This window comes from Mesoplodon mirus (assembly GCF_964341445.2).
Source record: "Mesoplodon mirus genome assembly, chromosome: 11".
NCBI classification, from domain to species: Eukaryota; Metazoa; Chordata; class Mammalia; order Artiodactyla; family Ziphiidae; genus Mesoplodon; species Mesoplodon mirus.
In genome coordinates, this window is record NC_138987.1 from 30,840,517 (window position 1) to 30,857,638 (window position 17,122).

General features: G+C 43.3%; 1 protein-coding gene across 2 annotated transcripts in view; it reads left to right on the forward strand.

The window, feature by feature from the left end:
• The window catches only part of ABTB3 (ankyrin repeat and BTB domain containing 3), a gene marked incomplete at its 5' end in the record, with an annotated part of 309,684 nt that overhangs the window by 175,045 nt on the left and 117,517 nt on the right, over positions 1–17,122 (forward strand). For both annotated transcript variants that reach the window (XM_082634471.1, XM_082634472.1), the window contains one exon: positions 15,143–15,292. In XM_082634471.1, the coding sequence (XP_082490597.1) occupies positions 15,143–15,292 (150 nt within the window). The remainder of the gene's footprint in view (positions 1–15,142; positions 15,293–17,122) is intronic.

Below are 17,122 nucleotides of genomic sequence, written 5' to 3' on the forward strand. Positions count from 1 at the left end.
TCCCATTTACCATTGCAACAAAAAGAATAAAATATCTAGGAACAAAACTACCTAAGGAGACCTGTATGCAGAAAATTATAAGACACTGATGAAAGAAATTAAAGATGATACAAATAGATGGAGAGATATACCATGTTCTTGGATTGGAAGAATCAATATTGTGAAAATGACTCTACTATCCAAAGCAATCTACAGATTCAGTGCAATCCCTATCAAACTACCACTGGCATCTTTCACAGAACTAGAACAAAGAACTTCACAATTTGTGTGGAAACACAAAAGACCCCGAATAGCCAAAGCAATCTTGAGAAAGAAAAATGGAGCTGGAGGAAGCAGGCTTCCTGACTTCAGACTATACTACAAAGCTACAGTAATCAAGACAGTATGGTACTGGCACAAAAACAGAAATATAGATCGATGGGACAGGATAGAAAGCCCAGAGATAAACCCACGCACATATGGTCACCTTGTCTTTGATAAAGGAGGCAGGAATGTACAGTGGAGAAAAGACAGCCTCTTCAATAAATGGGGCTGGGAAAACTGGACAGCTACATGTAAAAGAATGAAATTAGAACACTTTCTAACACCATACACAAAAATAAACTCAAAATGGATTCAAGACCTAAATGTCAGGCCAGAAACCATCAAACTCTTAGAGGAAAACATAGGCAGAACACTCTATGACATAAATAACAGCAAGATCCTTTTGGACCCACCTCCTAGAGAAATGGAAATAAAAACAAAAATAAGCAAATGGGACCTAATGAAATTTAAAAGCTTTTGCACAGCAAAGGAAACCATAAACAAGACCAAAAGACAACCCTCAGAATGGGAGAAAATATTTGCAAATGAAGCAACTGACAAATGATTAATCTCCAAAACATACAAACAACTCATGAAGCTCAATATCAAACAAACAAACAACCTGATCCAAAAATGGGCAGAAGACCTGAACAGACATTTCTCCAAAGAAGATATACAAATTGCCAACAAATACATGAAAGAATGCTCAACATCATTAATCATTAGAGAAATGCAAATAAAAACTACAATGAGATATCATCTCACACCAGACAGAATGGCCATCATCAAAACATCTAGAAACAATAAATGCTGGAGAAGGTGTGGAGAAAAGGGAACGCTCTTGCACTGTTGGTGGGAATGTAAATTGAGACAGCCACTATGGAGAACAGTATGGAGGTTCCTTAAAAAACTAAAAATAGAACTACCATACGACCCAACAATCCCACTACTTGGCATATACCCTGAGAAAACCATAATTCAAAACGACTCGTGTACCAAAATGTTCACTGCATCTCTATTTACAATAGCCAGGACATGGAAGCAACCTAAATGTCCATCAACAGATGAATGGATAAAGAAGATGTGGCACATATATACAATGGAATATTACTCAGCCATAAAAAGGAACGAAACTGAGTTAGTGAGGTGGATGGACCTAGATACTGTCATATAGAGTGAAGTAAGTCAGAAAGAGAAAAACAGATACCGTATGCTAAGACATATATATGGAATCTAAAAAAAAGAAGAAAAAGAAAAAAATGGTCAGAGAAACCTAGGGGCAAGATGGGAATAAAGATGCAGACCTACTAGAGAATGGACTTGAGGATATGGGGAGGGGGAAGGGTAAGCTGGGACAAAGTGAGAGAGTGGCATGGACATACATACACTACCAAACGTAAAATAGATAGCTCGTGGGAAGCAGCCGCATAGCAGCGGGAGATCAGCTTGGTGCTTTTTGACCACCTAGAGGGGTGGGATAGGGAGGGTGGAAGGGAGGGAGATGCAAGAGGGAAGAGATATGGGAACATATGTATATGTATAACTGATTCACTTTGCCATAAAGCAGAAACTTAACACACCATTGTAAAGCAATTATACTCTAATAAAGATGTTAAAAAAATAAAAAATAAATAAATAAAAGTGGAAGTTCAGATGGATGGATAAATGAATGGTTGAATGGATGAACTGATTAATGCATTTAAATTATACTTATAATTCTTCAAGAAGAAGATGCATGGCCACCCTGATGTAGAGCAAGAAAGTCTCCATCGTCCAAAAAGCTGCCTCCTCATTGTTTTACTCTGGCCTGTTGCCGTGTGTTAATTGAAATGTCAACATAGATGCAAAAATCCTCAACAAAATACTAGCAAACAGAATCCAACAGCACATTAAAAGGATCATACACCATGATCAAGTGGGGTTTATTCCAGGAATGCAAGGATTCTTCAATATACGCAAATCAATCAACGTGATACACCATATTAACAAATTGAAGGAGAAAAACCATATGATAATCTCAATAGGTGCAGAGAAAGCTTTCGACAAAATTCAACACCCATTTATGATAAAAACCCTGCAGAAAGTAGGCATAGAGGGAACTTTCCTCAACATAATAAAGGCCATATATGACAAACCCACAGCCAGCATCGTCCTCAATGGTGAAAAACTGAAACCATTTCCACTAAGATCAGGAACAAGACAAGGTTGCCCACTCTCACCACTCTTATTCAACCTAGTTTTGGAAGTTTTAGCCACAGCAATCAGAGAAGAAAAGGAAATAAAAGGAATCCAAATTGGAAAAGAAGAAGTAAAGCTGTCACTATTTGCAGATGACATGATACTATATATAGAGAATCCTAAAGATGCTACCAGGAAACTACTAGAGTTAATCAATGAATTTGGTAAAGTAGCAGGATACAAAATTAATGCACAGAAATCTCTGGCATTCCTATATACTAATGATGAAAAATCTGAAAGTGAAATCAAGGAAACACTCCCATTTACCATTGCAACAAAAAGAATAAAATATCTAGGAATAAACCTACCTAAGGAGACAAAAGACCTGTATGCAGAAAATTATAAGACACTGATGAAAGAAATTAAAGATGATACAAATAGATGGAGAGATGTACCATGTTCTTGGATTGGGAGAATCAACATTGTGAAAATGACTCTACTACCCAAAGCAATCTACAGATTCAATGCAATCCCTATCAAACTACCACTGGCATTTTTCACAGAACTAGAACAAAAAATTTCACAATTTGTATGGAAACACAAAAGACCCCGAATAGCCAAAGCAATCTTGAGAACGAAATATGGAGCTGGAGGAATCAGGCTCCCTGACTTCAAACTATACTACAAAGCTACAGTAATCAAGACAGTATGGTACTGGCACAAAAACAGAAAGATAGATCAATGGAACAGGATAGAAAGCCCAGAGATAAACCCACGCACATATGGTCACCTTATCTTTGATAAAGGAGGCAGGAATGTACAGTGGAGAAAGGACAGTCTCTTCAGTAAGTGGTGCTGGGAAAACTGGACAGGGACATGTAAAAGTATGAAATTAGAACACTCTCTAACACCGTACACAAAAATAAACTCAAAATGGATTAAAGACCTAAATGTGAGGCCAGACACTATCAAACTCTTAGAGGAAAACATAGGCAGAACACTCTATGACATAAATCACAGCAAGATCCTTTTTGACCCACCTCCTAGAGAAATGGAAATAAAGACAAAAATAAACCCATGGGACCTAATGAAACTTAAAAGCTTTTGCACAGCAAAGGAAACCATAAACAAGACCAAAAGACAACCCTCAGAATGGGAGAAAATATTTGCAAATGAAGCAACTGACAAAGGATTAATCTCCAAAATTTATAAGCAGCTCATGCAGCTCAATAACAAAAAACCAAACAACCCAATCCAAAAATGGGCAGAAGACCTAAATAGACATTTCTCCACAGAAGATATACAGACTGCCAACAAACACATGAAAGGATGCTCAACATCTTTACTCATTAGAGAAATGCAAATCAAAACTACAATGAGATATCATCTCACACCAGTCAGAATGGCCATCATGAAAAAATCTAGAAACAATAAATGCTGGAGAGGGTGTGGAAAAGAGGGAACACTCTTGCACTGCTGGTGGGAATGTGAATTGGTACAGCCGCTATGGAGAACGGTATGGAGGTTCCTTAAAAAACTACAAATAGAACTACCATATGACCCAGCAATCCCACTACTGGGCATATACCCTGAGAAAACCATAATTCAAAAAGAGTCATGTACCAAAATGTTCATAGCAGCCCTATTTACAATAGCCCGGAGATGAAAACAACCTAAGTGTCCATCATCCGATGAATGGATAAAGAAGATGTGGCACATATATACAATGGAATATTACTCAGCCATAAAAAGAAACAAAATTGAGCTATTTGTAATGAGGTGGATGGACCTAGAGTCTGTCATACAGAGTGAAGTAAGTCAGAAAGAGAAAGACAAATACCGTATGCTAACCCATATATATGGAATTTAAGGGAAAAAATGTCATGAAGAACCTAGGGGTAAAACAGGAATAAAGACACAGACCTACTTGAGAATGGACTTGAGGATATGGGGAGGGGGAAGGGTAAGCTGTGACAAAGCGAAAGAGAGGCATGGACATATATACAATACCAAACGTAAGGTAGATAGCTAGTGGGAAGCAGCCGCATAGCACAGGGAGATCAGCTCGGTGCTTTGTGACCGCCTGGAGGGGTGGGATAGGGAGGGTGGGAGGGAGATGAAAAAGGGAGGGGGTATGGGAACATATGTATATGTATAAGTGATTAAATTTGTTATAAAGCAGAAAAAAAAAAAGAAATGTCAAAGACTAGTTTTTCACTCAAAATACTCTAACACACAGCTTCCCTGTCAGTAACACCCAGTGCTGAGTTTTATCACCATCACATGAAACTATGCCCACGAGTGTCACTGCTATATAACACTGGTAAACAAGGGAGACAGATGCTTTTCAGAGAACTCCCAAATGGCCACAGTCCATGGTCCTGGGAGCCAGATGATCTTCAAAATCTGATCAACCTCTGACATTTCCACAGCTACCCAAGACCTAGCTGGAGGTGGAAAATACCTCTTAGGAGGAGTCAGGGATTGAAGCAGACACTCACAAGCCCTGCAGAGCCCCAGGTGCACTTCACTGCAGAGATTAGAAAACTGGGAAAATGAGTCTTTCTCTCTTCTCTTAAGCCCCTGCGAGATGGATGTAGCTCAGAACTGGATGGGGAAAGTTGCAAGGATAATGCAATAAAGACGGAACGCTGGGAGAGGAGGGAGGGCACAGGAAGTGACCAACAATCTTGTAAGGATATTTAACTGTGCTTGCTAGCGACAGGGAAGAGGAAACAGAGGGGGGAAAGCACAAACCACAGTGGGGCTTACATGACGAGGCTTTACGTCATGGGAGGTCAGGAGAGAGAGCAGGAAGGCCTGTACAGCATTGCCACATGGGTGTCCAGTGGGTGTCTCAAGTTAAACGTAACCAGAACTGAACTCCTGATCTTTACCCCAAACTTGACCCTCCTGCAGTGTTCCCTATTTCAGTAAATGGTAAACCCCTCCTTTCAATCATGCAGGTCAAAAACCTTGGACTTGTTCTTGCCTCCTTTTTTCCTTACACCTTACACCCAAGTGGCAGCTCCATCAGCTTTTCCTTCACTTTTTTCTTTTAAAGATTTTTTTTGATGTGGACCATTTTTTAAGTCTTTACTGAATTTGTTACAATATTGCTTCTGTTTTATGTTTTGGTTTCTTTGGCCGCAAGGCATGGGGGATCTTAGCTCCCCGACCAGGGATTGAACCTGCACCCCCTGCGTTGGAAGGCGAAGTCTCAACCACTGGACTGCCAGGGAAGTCCCCTCCTTCACTTTTCTAGCATCTCCACCATAACTACTCTGGTTCTGCCCTGGCCACTCCCTACAGTCTGTTCTCAACCCACCAGCTGGAGTGACCCTCAAAAAAGGTCAGGTCACATCCCTCCAAAACTCCAAACCCTCCAGTGGCTCCCATCTTGCTCAGAGTAAAAACTAAAGTCCAGAGTCACCTGCGAGACTCCACCCAGTCCGCCTTCATCACTTCTCTGGCCTTATCACCTACTGCTTTCCCCGTTCCTTCCTCTAACAAGCCAAACCCACCCCCTCAGACCTTTGCCCTCACATCCCCCCTGCTCTTCCCCCAAGACATTAGCCCTGCTCCCATGTTCACTTCCTTCAAGTCTCGCTTTGAATGTCCCCTTCTCCGTGTGACGCCGCTGCCCCACCGAGCACTCCCCACCCTCCTTTCCTGCTCTGTTTTTCTCCATGGCACTTACCACCCAGCTGGCTACATATTCTAATTATGTATTTGGAACACACATACCAAGACGGCAAGAATTTCCAGTATTTTGCTACTGGATCCTCAGTACCTAGAACTGTACCTAGCACCTAGTAGGCGCTCAGCTAATACTCACTGAATGAATGAATGAACAGAGTATTTTCCCTTTGTTTTTCTGCAGCTTTTCTTATTTATGCCATCAGTGTTAGAGCCGCACCATCACCCCAGGGTCCCTGTGTGCCACGCACCATGTACAATGCCTTAATAACATCATGGCTGCCTCTGTGCCCTGCTCTATAGGCTGACACTCCCTGACCTAGACTTTAATTAGCCCCCTTCCCTCCTGAGCTGACTGCGAGGGAAAGCTGGCTGCATCTGGCTCACGTGGGGAGGGCCGCGGGTGGGGTCACCTTGGACTACTTCCTCCTTTGTGACCACCCCCCGTCCCCACCTTGTCCCTGCCTCTCTGCCTCAGTGCCCAGCATGCACACCGGGTACAGTTTTCTTACTGTCTCAGGGTTTCCTCTCTGGACTGAGAGCTTCCTAAGAACAGGAACTTCTTTGAGTCTTGAGATCTCAAAAGTGGCATTTGAGTTGGGCCTTGAAGGATGAACATGAACTTGCTGGGCATTTGTCAAAAATGGAGATAATAGGTATAGAGATGAGAGAGAGGAAGAAGTGGACATCGTGGGTGTCAACCACTCTTTCTAGAATTTCAGCTGAGAAAAGGGAAGAGAGAGAAACAGGGTAGCTGGAAGGTAAAGGTTTAGTTTTTAAGTCCAAACATTTTTTGGCCCAGTGCCCTCAGTGGTCCACCCCTGCCTCCCGGTCCAGCCGCTTCTCCCAACGTCTGCACCCTCTTGTACCTTCTGTTCCAGCCACTCTTATATTCAAAGCACATACCTCTGGGCCTTTGCTTTTCCTTGGAATGTCCTTCTCTAATTATCATCATCTTTTTTTTTTTTTTTTTTTCAACACGCAGGCCTCTCACTGTGTGGCCTCTCCCGTTGCGGAGCACAGGCTCCGGACGCGCAGGCTCAGCGGCCATGGCTCACGGGCCCAGCTGCTCCGTGGCATGTGGGATCCTCCCAGACCGGGGCACGAACCCGTGTCCCCTGCATTGGCAGGTGGACTCTCAACCACTGCGCCACCAGGGAAGCCCCATCATCATCTTTATAATCATGATCACATTTGTTGAGCTATTTATAGGGTCCAAGATTTACATGTATTAACTAATTTGATCTTCCAGTGGCCTTATAAGGATTATAAAATGACCGTTCCCATATTATTCACAAGGAAACGGAGGTACAGGGAGGCTAAATAGCATCCCTGGGAAACATTGCTGTGAAGTAGCACAGATGCAATTCAACCTGAACGTTCATTCGGGCTCCAGAATCCACACTCTTTCAACTCTGCTGTAAGGCATCTGCTTCCCCAGGTCCCCTAAGCTCCCCTGGGAAGCTGCCCTGAAGCTCCCAGGCCAACTTGGGTTCACCCACTGCACTCCACGGGGACTTCATGCATGTCTCTGCTCAGGTGTTTCTCCCATAGTGGTTCAGTTGGTGGGGGGTCTGTCTCCCCTGCCAACCGGGAGCCTTTGAGAACAGAAATGTGTCCTACTGTCTTCATGGTGCTCAGTGTTGGTGGTTGAATGAATGAATGGTCCATAGATATCTTCATATTCTTTTAAGGTTGGCATGCTTATTCCTCCTGTGTACTTCAGCCTCCATGGATGGACATGTTATTGAACCCATTCCTGAAAATTCTCCATCTTTGTGTTTTCTACCTCTTATTTATTTTGATGGTTTGGCTTCAGACTTCCTAAGAACTTTCCCTTTGAGTGTAATTCATTATGGGGCGGGGCGGGGGGACAGGGCATGGAAATGAACCATGGTCTGGATGTATCCTAATTGGAGTACGGCATACCTCTCACAGATGAATGTGCTTGCCAAGCCAGTCCTGAATTTGTTTCCCACTGCCAAGTCTCTTAAAATAAAAAGGAATTTTTTTTCCAAGCCACTTGTGCAAACATTTTTTAAAAATCTGATAACTTCCTATCTTGTTTCTTAATAAACTGAACAGTAAAAGAAAACACTCTGTCACCGTGTTATTGAATTTCTAAATCTTTACCTTCAAAGAACTTCACTTAGATTATTAGCAAACATTTCTCCACCCCCTTCATTGTGACAGGTTGTCCATGTAGATTATCCCATTACAGCCTCCCAACCATGCTAGGAGGTAGATAGTATCAAACATGTTACAGAGGGAGAAACAGAGGCTCAGAGAGCCAAGTCGCAAGCCCCAGGCCACACAGCTGGAAGACGGCAAGGCGGGAATCTGAACCCAGCCAGGTCTGTCCGGTGCCAGTTCAAGGGCTGGTCTGCTGCACCCCAGCTGCTTCCTTCCCATTTCTTAAAGCTGGGACTGGTGCCAGGATGCTCCACTTTAAATTCTGGGGATAACTTAGCAGAAAACAAAGCCTAGCCTGGCAAGCAGGACATAGGAGTGTCTGTTCCCTTCTCACAGCCAGAGACAGGCAAGGCAGAACCCCAGCCTGGGCCCAGGGTGCCAAGACCTACATAGCCTCCTCCTCCATCACTACCGTCAACATCAAGGGGAGAATGGATGAGTGCTGATAGCTGTCTTATTTGGTTTTCTCTCGGTGGGTAAATAGCATCCTAGTCCAGTGATAGCATGGAGACACAGAGAAAAGCTGAGAGGAGAAAAAGGATGGCGCGGTTATATTTGCCAAGGAGCCATCCAATCATATAGGAAGGTAGGCATTCAGGGAGGCAGAATTGCCCTGATCGCCCCATCAGAGACAGAATGCCAGATGTGGTTGGTCCAGGGGCCCACCCAGAGGAGCAGTTTTCATATTTTCTGTTCTAAATGCCCTAACCAAAAAGTTGTCTGTCTCCAGTCGCACAAGGTTTTGGAAAGATGATCTGCAAGACTATTTGAATCCAGACATTAAATAAACAAAACTGCACATTTGTTGGAACAGGCCATTTAGTAGACGCTTACTATAGGCTGGAGGCCTTAAATATTTATCTAGTTTAATCACTGCAATAAACTGATGCAGTAGATATTTTAACCCCTCTTTGCAGACACAGAAGCTGACTGGGGATCTGGGAAGTGCTTTGTCCAGGTTGTCCAGGGGACTGGGGCAGGACTGGAGCCTGGCTCTGTCAAGAGCCCATGGTCATGCCTGGCCCTTCTGTCCCACCTACAGCCAGTCAGTCCCAGGTTGCTTATGGCTGGAAATGTGGACATTCAAAGGCATTGGTTCATCCTCTTTTAGCACTGGCCAACCCCTTTGAAAATGTGAATGGATTTTCCCTTAGACAATGTACAACCCACCCCAAAGTAATAGGTTTCAGTAAGACCATGACCCCTTCAACATAGTGGACCCTCCCCTGTGATCACCTGCTCTCCAGGGGAATTATTTCCTTTAGGTCCAAAGTCATATTTGAACCTTAGGTTCCCCCTGTTTTGTTTTTTTTTTCTCTTGTGATACGCGGGCCTCTCACCATTGTGGCCTCTCCCGTTGAGGAGCACAGGCTCCAGACGCGCAGGCTCAGCGGCCATGGCTCACAGGCCCAGCCGCTCCGCGGCACGTGGGATCCTCCCGAACCGGGTCACGAACCCACGTCCCCTGCATCGGCAGGCGGACCCCCAACCACCGCACCACCAGGGAAGCCCCAGGTTCCCCCTGTTTTCAAACTTGAGTCTTGATCACCAGGCTGTGAATGTCCTTGGCTCCAGTAATGGAAATTGATGAGTGGTCCAAAACGTAGACCTGCAGCTAACACTAAAATATGATACCGGGACCTTCTTAAAGACCTAGTTGATTTTTATACAAAAAAATAAATGACTCTAGTTTATGTGTGTACTCCATATAAAGTCTTCAAAACAAAAGAAAAGAAAAAAAAGGAAAACCCTGGTGTATAATCTTTGCATAATAGATTAATTATAGATTTCCCAAATCCTAGTACTCTAGCTTTCAAAGCTTCTTGAAATTATATTTATATGTAAAATAAATTTTTTACATTTATATGTAAAAATTTATATCTTTACATACATAAATAAAAAATTATATGTAAAAATTATATTTTCACATTTAAATTTCATAACCCTCTAAAAGAAGGCAGAATAATTCTGAGGGAAATTATTTATTCTTATGATGAAGCATAAAGTAGTCCAAAGCTGGGCTTATACACAGTAACTGACTTTCATCTCAGTTAACATATGTCGAGCACATACTATTACTCAGCACATGCAAAGTAAGTTCTTTAGTACACATTGTCTCACTTCATCCCCACCTGCAGCAGCGCCATGAGGGAGGCAAGGCCATTCCTATCACTCCCATTTCACAGAAGAGGAAACTGAGGTCCAGAGAGGCTCTGTGACCTGCCCAAGGTTAAACATGGGTGGGAAGTGGCAGAGCCAGGACTGAAGCTCTGGGTTCCAGACTCCACGTCCCGTTTGCTTGTGCCTCAACCAACATGTGAAGCAATGTTTCAGATACAGGCCTGGGATAAGAACTTGCTGCACGTAATGCAATTATCAAGAAAGCAAGCCTGTGAGCACATGTCAGGGCCATTTGTACTTCATCCTCCCTGACATTCAGGGCTCACTCGCAGGTCTCCTTTGCTGTGAAGCCCCTGATCACCACCCCATCTCCCAGCGGAGGCTCTCATCCCCTGAACGTTGGGTCACTTGTCACACTGGGTCGTGGTCATTGGTGTCATTTGCCTTGAGCACTTTTAAGGGTAGTAAATCTCTGAATTAAGAGTCAGGAATGTCAGAGGTGTCAGATGAGGGATTGGCCCAACATTCATTGCCGTGGCAACGGCTACTTGCCTTGGCCTCTGACCAGATGTCTGGGCAGGTGAGCAAGCAGGAGGGAACAAAGATGACTCAGGGCATCCCTGCCTGGGGTGATCGGGGGCATGACTCAGCTGTTAAGAGAAAAGGACAGGCAGGAGGCCGGCCTTGGATGGTGGGTATTTCTGTGAAGGTCTTGTCTTTCCTGAAAAGCTGAGGGTTCCTGAAGTGCAGGGATCGCCTCTCAGCCATCTCTGCGTCCCGTGTGGAGCCCGGCCCAGCACTAAGTAGTGTCCAGTAAATCGTCAATCTGTATTGTCCAATTAATGCCAAGTTGTGAGCTGGCCCAGCCCACAGTGTCTTTCAAACTGCCAGTCGTGACCCACTAGTGGACCATGAAATCACTTCTGGTGCTGCAGACAGCATTTTTTTATTGATAAGATAGAAAAGAAGTGAAAAGAAAAAAAAAATGAGAGTGCCTCATACACAGTAAGGATCAGTGTTATTTTTCGTGAACTTTTTTCATGGAAAACATGAAAAATGTGTGTAGTAGTAGTGGTGGCGATGGTGTGTGTGTGTGTGTACTGGGTCATGATGTAAAATACATTCCTTTTTTGTAGTTTTTAAAAGTTTTTATTGGAGTATAGTTGCTTTGCAGTATTGTGTTAGTTTCTACTGTACAGCAAAGTGAATCCGCTCTATGTATACATATATCCCCCCTTTTTTGGATTTCCTTCCCATTTAGGTCACCACAGAGCACTGAGTAGAGTTCCCTGTGCTATACAGTAGGTTCTGATTAGTTATCTATTTTATGCATAGTATCAGAAGTGTATATACTGTATCAATAGTGTATATACTGTACCAATCCCAATCTCTCAATTCATCCCACCACCACCCCTTTCCCCCTTGGTATCCATACACTTGTTCTCTATGTCTGTGTCTCTATTTCTGCTTTGTAAATAAGATTGTCTATACCAATTTTTTCAGATTCCACATATATACGTTAATATACGATATTTATTTTTCTCTTTCTGACTTACTTCACTTTGTATGACAGTCTCTAGGTCCATCTACGTCTCTATAAATGACCCAATTTTGTTCCTTTTTATGACTGAGTAATATTCCATTGTATATATGTACCACATCTTCTTTATCCATTCCTCTGTTGATGGACATTTAGGTTGTTTCCATGTTCTGGCTATTGTAAATAGTGCTGCAATGAACACTGGGGTGCATGTGTTTTTGAATTATGGTTTTCTCAGGGTATATGCCCAGTAGTGAGATTGCTGGGTCATATGGTAATTCTATTTTTAGTTTTTTAAGGAACCTCCATACTGTTCTCCACAGTGGCTGTACCAATTTACATTCCCACCAATAGTGCAAGAGGGTTCCCTTTTCTCCACACCCGCTCCAGCATTTATTGTTTGTAGATTTTGTGATGATGGCCTTTCTGACCAGGGTGAGGTGATATCTCATTGTAGTTTTGATTTGCATTTCTCTAATGATTAGTGATATTGAGCATCTTTTCATATCCTTGTTGACATATCCTATGTCTTCTTTGGAGAAATGTCTATTTAGGTCTTCTGCCCATTTTTGGATTGGGTTGTTTGGTTTTTTTGATATTGAGCTGCATGAGCTGTTTGTATATTTTAGAGATTAATCCTTTGTCAGTTGCTTCATTTGCAAATGTTTTCTCCCATTCTTAGGGGAGAAAACATTTGCATATTCTCCCATTTTTGTCTTGTTTTTGGTTTCCTTTGGTGTGCAAAAGCTTTTAAGTTTAATTAGTAAAATACATTCTTATTGAGTCTAAAAATTTTGAAAAACAATGGTTAGAGAACAATCACAGTAACTTAACTTGATCAGCTTCCTGATTATAGGAACATTAAAATCTAATAGTCATTTGCATTGTTCATCCATATATTCATTATTCATAAAAAAAAACTACTATGGTTGCCTTCTCCACCGTGTCAGCCTGTTAGGTGTGAAGGTGAAACATTCAGAACAAGTGACTGGTTCAGTGTGACTGGAGCCACTAATTAGGCAGCAGGGGCCAGAGGAGGTGTGTGTTGGGTGCCACCTCACGCCTGCCCATCTTCAAAGGAGAAGCCTTTGGTTTGGTTTTTTTTTTTTACCATCTTTATTGGAGTATAATTGCTTTCCAATGTTGTATTAGTTTCTGCTGTATAACAAAGTGAATCAGCTATACGTACACATATATCCCCATGTCCCCTCCCTCTTACGTCTCCCTCCCACCCTCCCTATCCCACCCCTCTAGGTGGTCACAAAGCACCGAGCTGATCTCCCTGTGCGATGTGGCTGCTTCCCACTACCTGTCTATTTTACATTTGGTAATGTGTATGTGTCCATGCTACTCTCTCACTTCGTCCCAGAGGAGGCTTTGTTTGCTGAGATTTTGTGTTTCGAGCAGGGTGAGAAGTGGACTTGAATTTTTTTTTTAAACATCTTTATTGGAGTAGAATTGCTTTACAAAGGTGTGTTAGTTTCTGCTTTATAACAAAGTGAATCAGTTATACATATACATATGACCCCATATCTCTTCCCTCTTGTATCTCCCTCCCTCCCACACTCCCTATCCCACCCCTCTAGGTGGTCACAAAGCACTATCAAACGTAAAATAGATAGCTAGTGGGAAGCAGCCACATAGCACAGGGAGATCAGCTCTGTGCTTTGTGGACTTGAACTTTGACCTTTGTGTTCTGTCTGTCCCCTCACCCTGACAGTTGGCTTAAATAATTCAGCACCTGTATATTGATACTGCTTTATTGTACCCCAGTTGTTTTGTCACTGGCAGTCTTGTTTCTCCAGTGAGTTTATACTTGAATACATCTTCTGCTTCTTTTCCATCTCCTAGCAGGATTGGGAATACCTTAGGCATTCAATAAGTGCTTCCTACTTATTGACAACTACTTTTGTTCGGGTCCCTGCTAAGATATCCCTTTATTCCTCATCTTCTCTTACCATAGAGCATGTGTCATTTGGCTTTGTGGTTATGTGTGTAACAGTCCATCTCCTTCACTTAGACTGTGAGCCCATTGAGAACAGGGAGTATGTGTATTCTGTCCATCACTGTATCCTCAGCCCCTAACTTAGCACAATGCCTGCCTTGTTTATTGTCTCCTCAGTGACTGACACTTGGTAGGTGTATCTGTTAGTTATCACCATAATAATGCTGAGTAGCAAATAACCCCAGTGACATATTAAATTAGCATTTGCTTTTGTGGGGCAGCTCTAAGCTGCAGATTGTTACTGCATTGGCTCTGTCTGTCTCTCACCTTTCTTAGACCAGCAGGCTAACCAGGGTGTGTTTTTCTCATAACAATGGCAAAAACACGAAAGAGCAAGTTCAGCCACACAGGGGCTTTTCAGGCCTTTGGTTCCGTCATGTCTCTTAATATACCTTTGGCCAAAGTTGGTCAAGCCCAAAGTCAAGGAGCAAGAAAGCGCACTCTGCCTATGGAGGCTGGGGAGGATATGGGAACAGTGATTATTTCTGAATAATCAACCAAAGTAAGTTCTCAGGTTCTCGATAAATGTTCATGGAATGGAAAGGATGGGATGAAAGTAATTGGATTCCAGGGATTTCCCGTGGGTATTCACCGTACAAGTTACAAAAGTCCATGGGGACTTTTCACCTCCTGACATATAGCTTTACGGAGAAAGCCAGGGCCTTGTCTAACAGGTAACAGCCCAGCCACCCAGAGTTAAATTTGCTGCGCAAGTAAAGCAAGCTCTCAGAAGAATCCCAGCAGAAACTTCCTCCAGGGAGCTCTGGGAGGCAACTGCCTCTGGGACAGACAGTGGGACAGTGACCACTGGGTTCTCTGCGTGGAAGGAATCCCTGCCAGGTCTGAGGAGATGATTTTCTTTTGTGTCCTTTGGAAATGTGTGCATAGAGACGGATGCCACCGTGTTTGTTAAAATCAGCAAAAGACCTTTTAAAAGAGCTAGACATCATTTCTAAGAGGATTCAGAGCCTTGGTTCCCATGTTGGCTTTGTGGTACCAGCCCCGGTGCGGTTTGAGGCTGTGCAAGGTTTTGCACGCCTCCTTTGGTTAACTGAACAATAACAATCTACTTTCCTTTCACTCTCTCTCCCCACCAACCATAGGGGTACTCTGCCTGCCAGACAGCCTGAACCTTCACCGAGACCCGCAGCGGACCAGCAAACCGGGAGAGCTCCCCATGTTTAGCCAGTCCGAGCTGAGGACCATCGAGCAATCCTTGCTGGCCACCCGCGTGGGCAGCATCGCGGAACTGAGTAAGTGGATGCTGGTTCTCTCACCCTCTCTGTTCCCAAGCGACCAGCTGCCCTTAGGGCAGTGCTTTGTAACCAGCCAGGGGATTCCTTTTATTGAGCAACTGCTGTGTACACACACCTGTGCTGATGGCCGTGGTGAAGGCAGCAGCTCTGGAATCAGGCAGACTGGTAAAATTCCTGGCTCGGCCTCTGATGTAGGTCAAGTTCCTACCCTTTTCTGAGCCTCAATTTCCTTTTCTATAAAATAGAGAAAACGATAATACTCAATAGTTGTGGCAATTTAGCAAGCTAATGCCCATAAAGGGGTTCACCACGGTGCCTGGCACCCAGTAAATCCTGCAAGTGCTATTAATTTCTACAGTGGGATCACATCTCTCCTCTATTCAGAATCCTCCATGGGCTCTCCATCTGATCCATAGGAAACGCCAAAGCCCTCAGAATTACATCCAGGCTCGCCCACCTGTATTCCTTGGACATCTTCTTCCACTCTCTCCCAAGGCCCACTTAACTCAGCCACACTGGCCCCTGTTGTTCCTTGGACATAGCAGGCATACCTTAGGGCCTTTGAACATACTGTTCTTTCACCACTCCCATCCTCCAGATATCCACATAGCTTGCTCCCTAGTTATCTTCAAGTCTCACCCAAATGTTACCCCTTAATGAAGCTTTCCCTAACCACCCTATTTAAAATTATAGCACCCTGAGGACCCTAATCCTTCCTCACTGCTTTACCTTTCTTCCCAGCTGTTACCCTATGACATACTCTATTTTTTTTGTTTTGTTTTTCAATAACAGCTCCACTGAGATAGAATTCATATCCAGTTCACCTACTTAAAGTGTATCATCATTCAGTGGCTTTAGGTATATTAACCAAGCTATACAAACATAACCACAGTCAAGTTTAGAACATTTTCATCACCCCAACAAGAAACCTGATAACCATTAGCAATCATTCCCCTCCCTCCTTTCCCTAGTCACACTCTATAGTCTACTCATTAATTTTTTTAAATTGTCTGTTTCCTGCTACTAGAATATTTTTTCATGGAGAGTACAGATATTTGTTTTGTTTGTTGTTGTAACCTCAACACCAAGAATGCTGCTTGACACATAGTAGGCCCTCAGGAAATATGAAGAAGGAAAGAGAGAGAGACAGAGACAGAGAGACAGCGAGACAGGGGGAGAGAGAGAGAGAGAGAGAGAGGGAGAGAAAGGGGCAGAAAGGAGAGAGAGAAGGCTGGGGTGTCCCAAGTTTGCACAATGATTGCTGTGCTTGTATATCCCCTAATTCGGGGCTGTGCTTTCTGAGTCTGGCCAACCGGAGGAAAATAAAACTGTATTTACTTATGATCCAATTGATTGTCAAATGACATAACCGTGTTGTTAGTTCTGGATGGAACTGGAGCATTGATCTCAGAAATGCTAGAGTATGTTAAATTATGAGTTGGTGTGATATTCTAGAAAATTCTGAACTATGAAAGAATTCAGGACCCATAAGGCAACTTGTGCCTCTTCCCCAAAATTCCCTGTACACCCGGGACAAGCATCCACCCTTGAGTATACGACATGCACCTCTGAAAATGGAAGCAGTAGCCGATTCAAGCCATAGGGGGTCCTTATGGTCACTAGAGTTACTTTCCTGGCACCTGAATTTGGAAATTGTGCTTGCATTCCCATCAAACCCCTGAAGTCATAAGATGCCTCCGATTACAGGATCTTCCAGCCACCGGTCAGTTGTACGATTGTTCTTAAACTTTTGCCATGGACCCCTTTGGCAATCTGATGAAGCCTATGCACCCTGCCTCAGAATAATATTTTTAAATGCAAAAAATA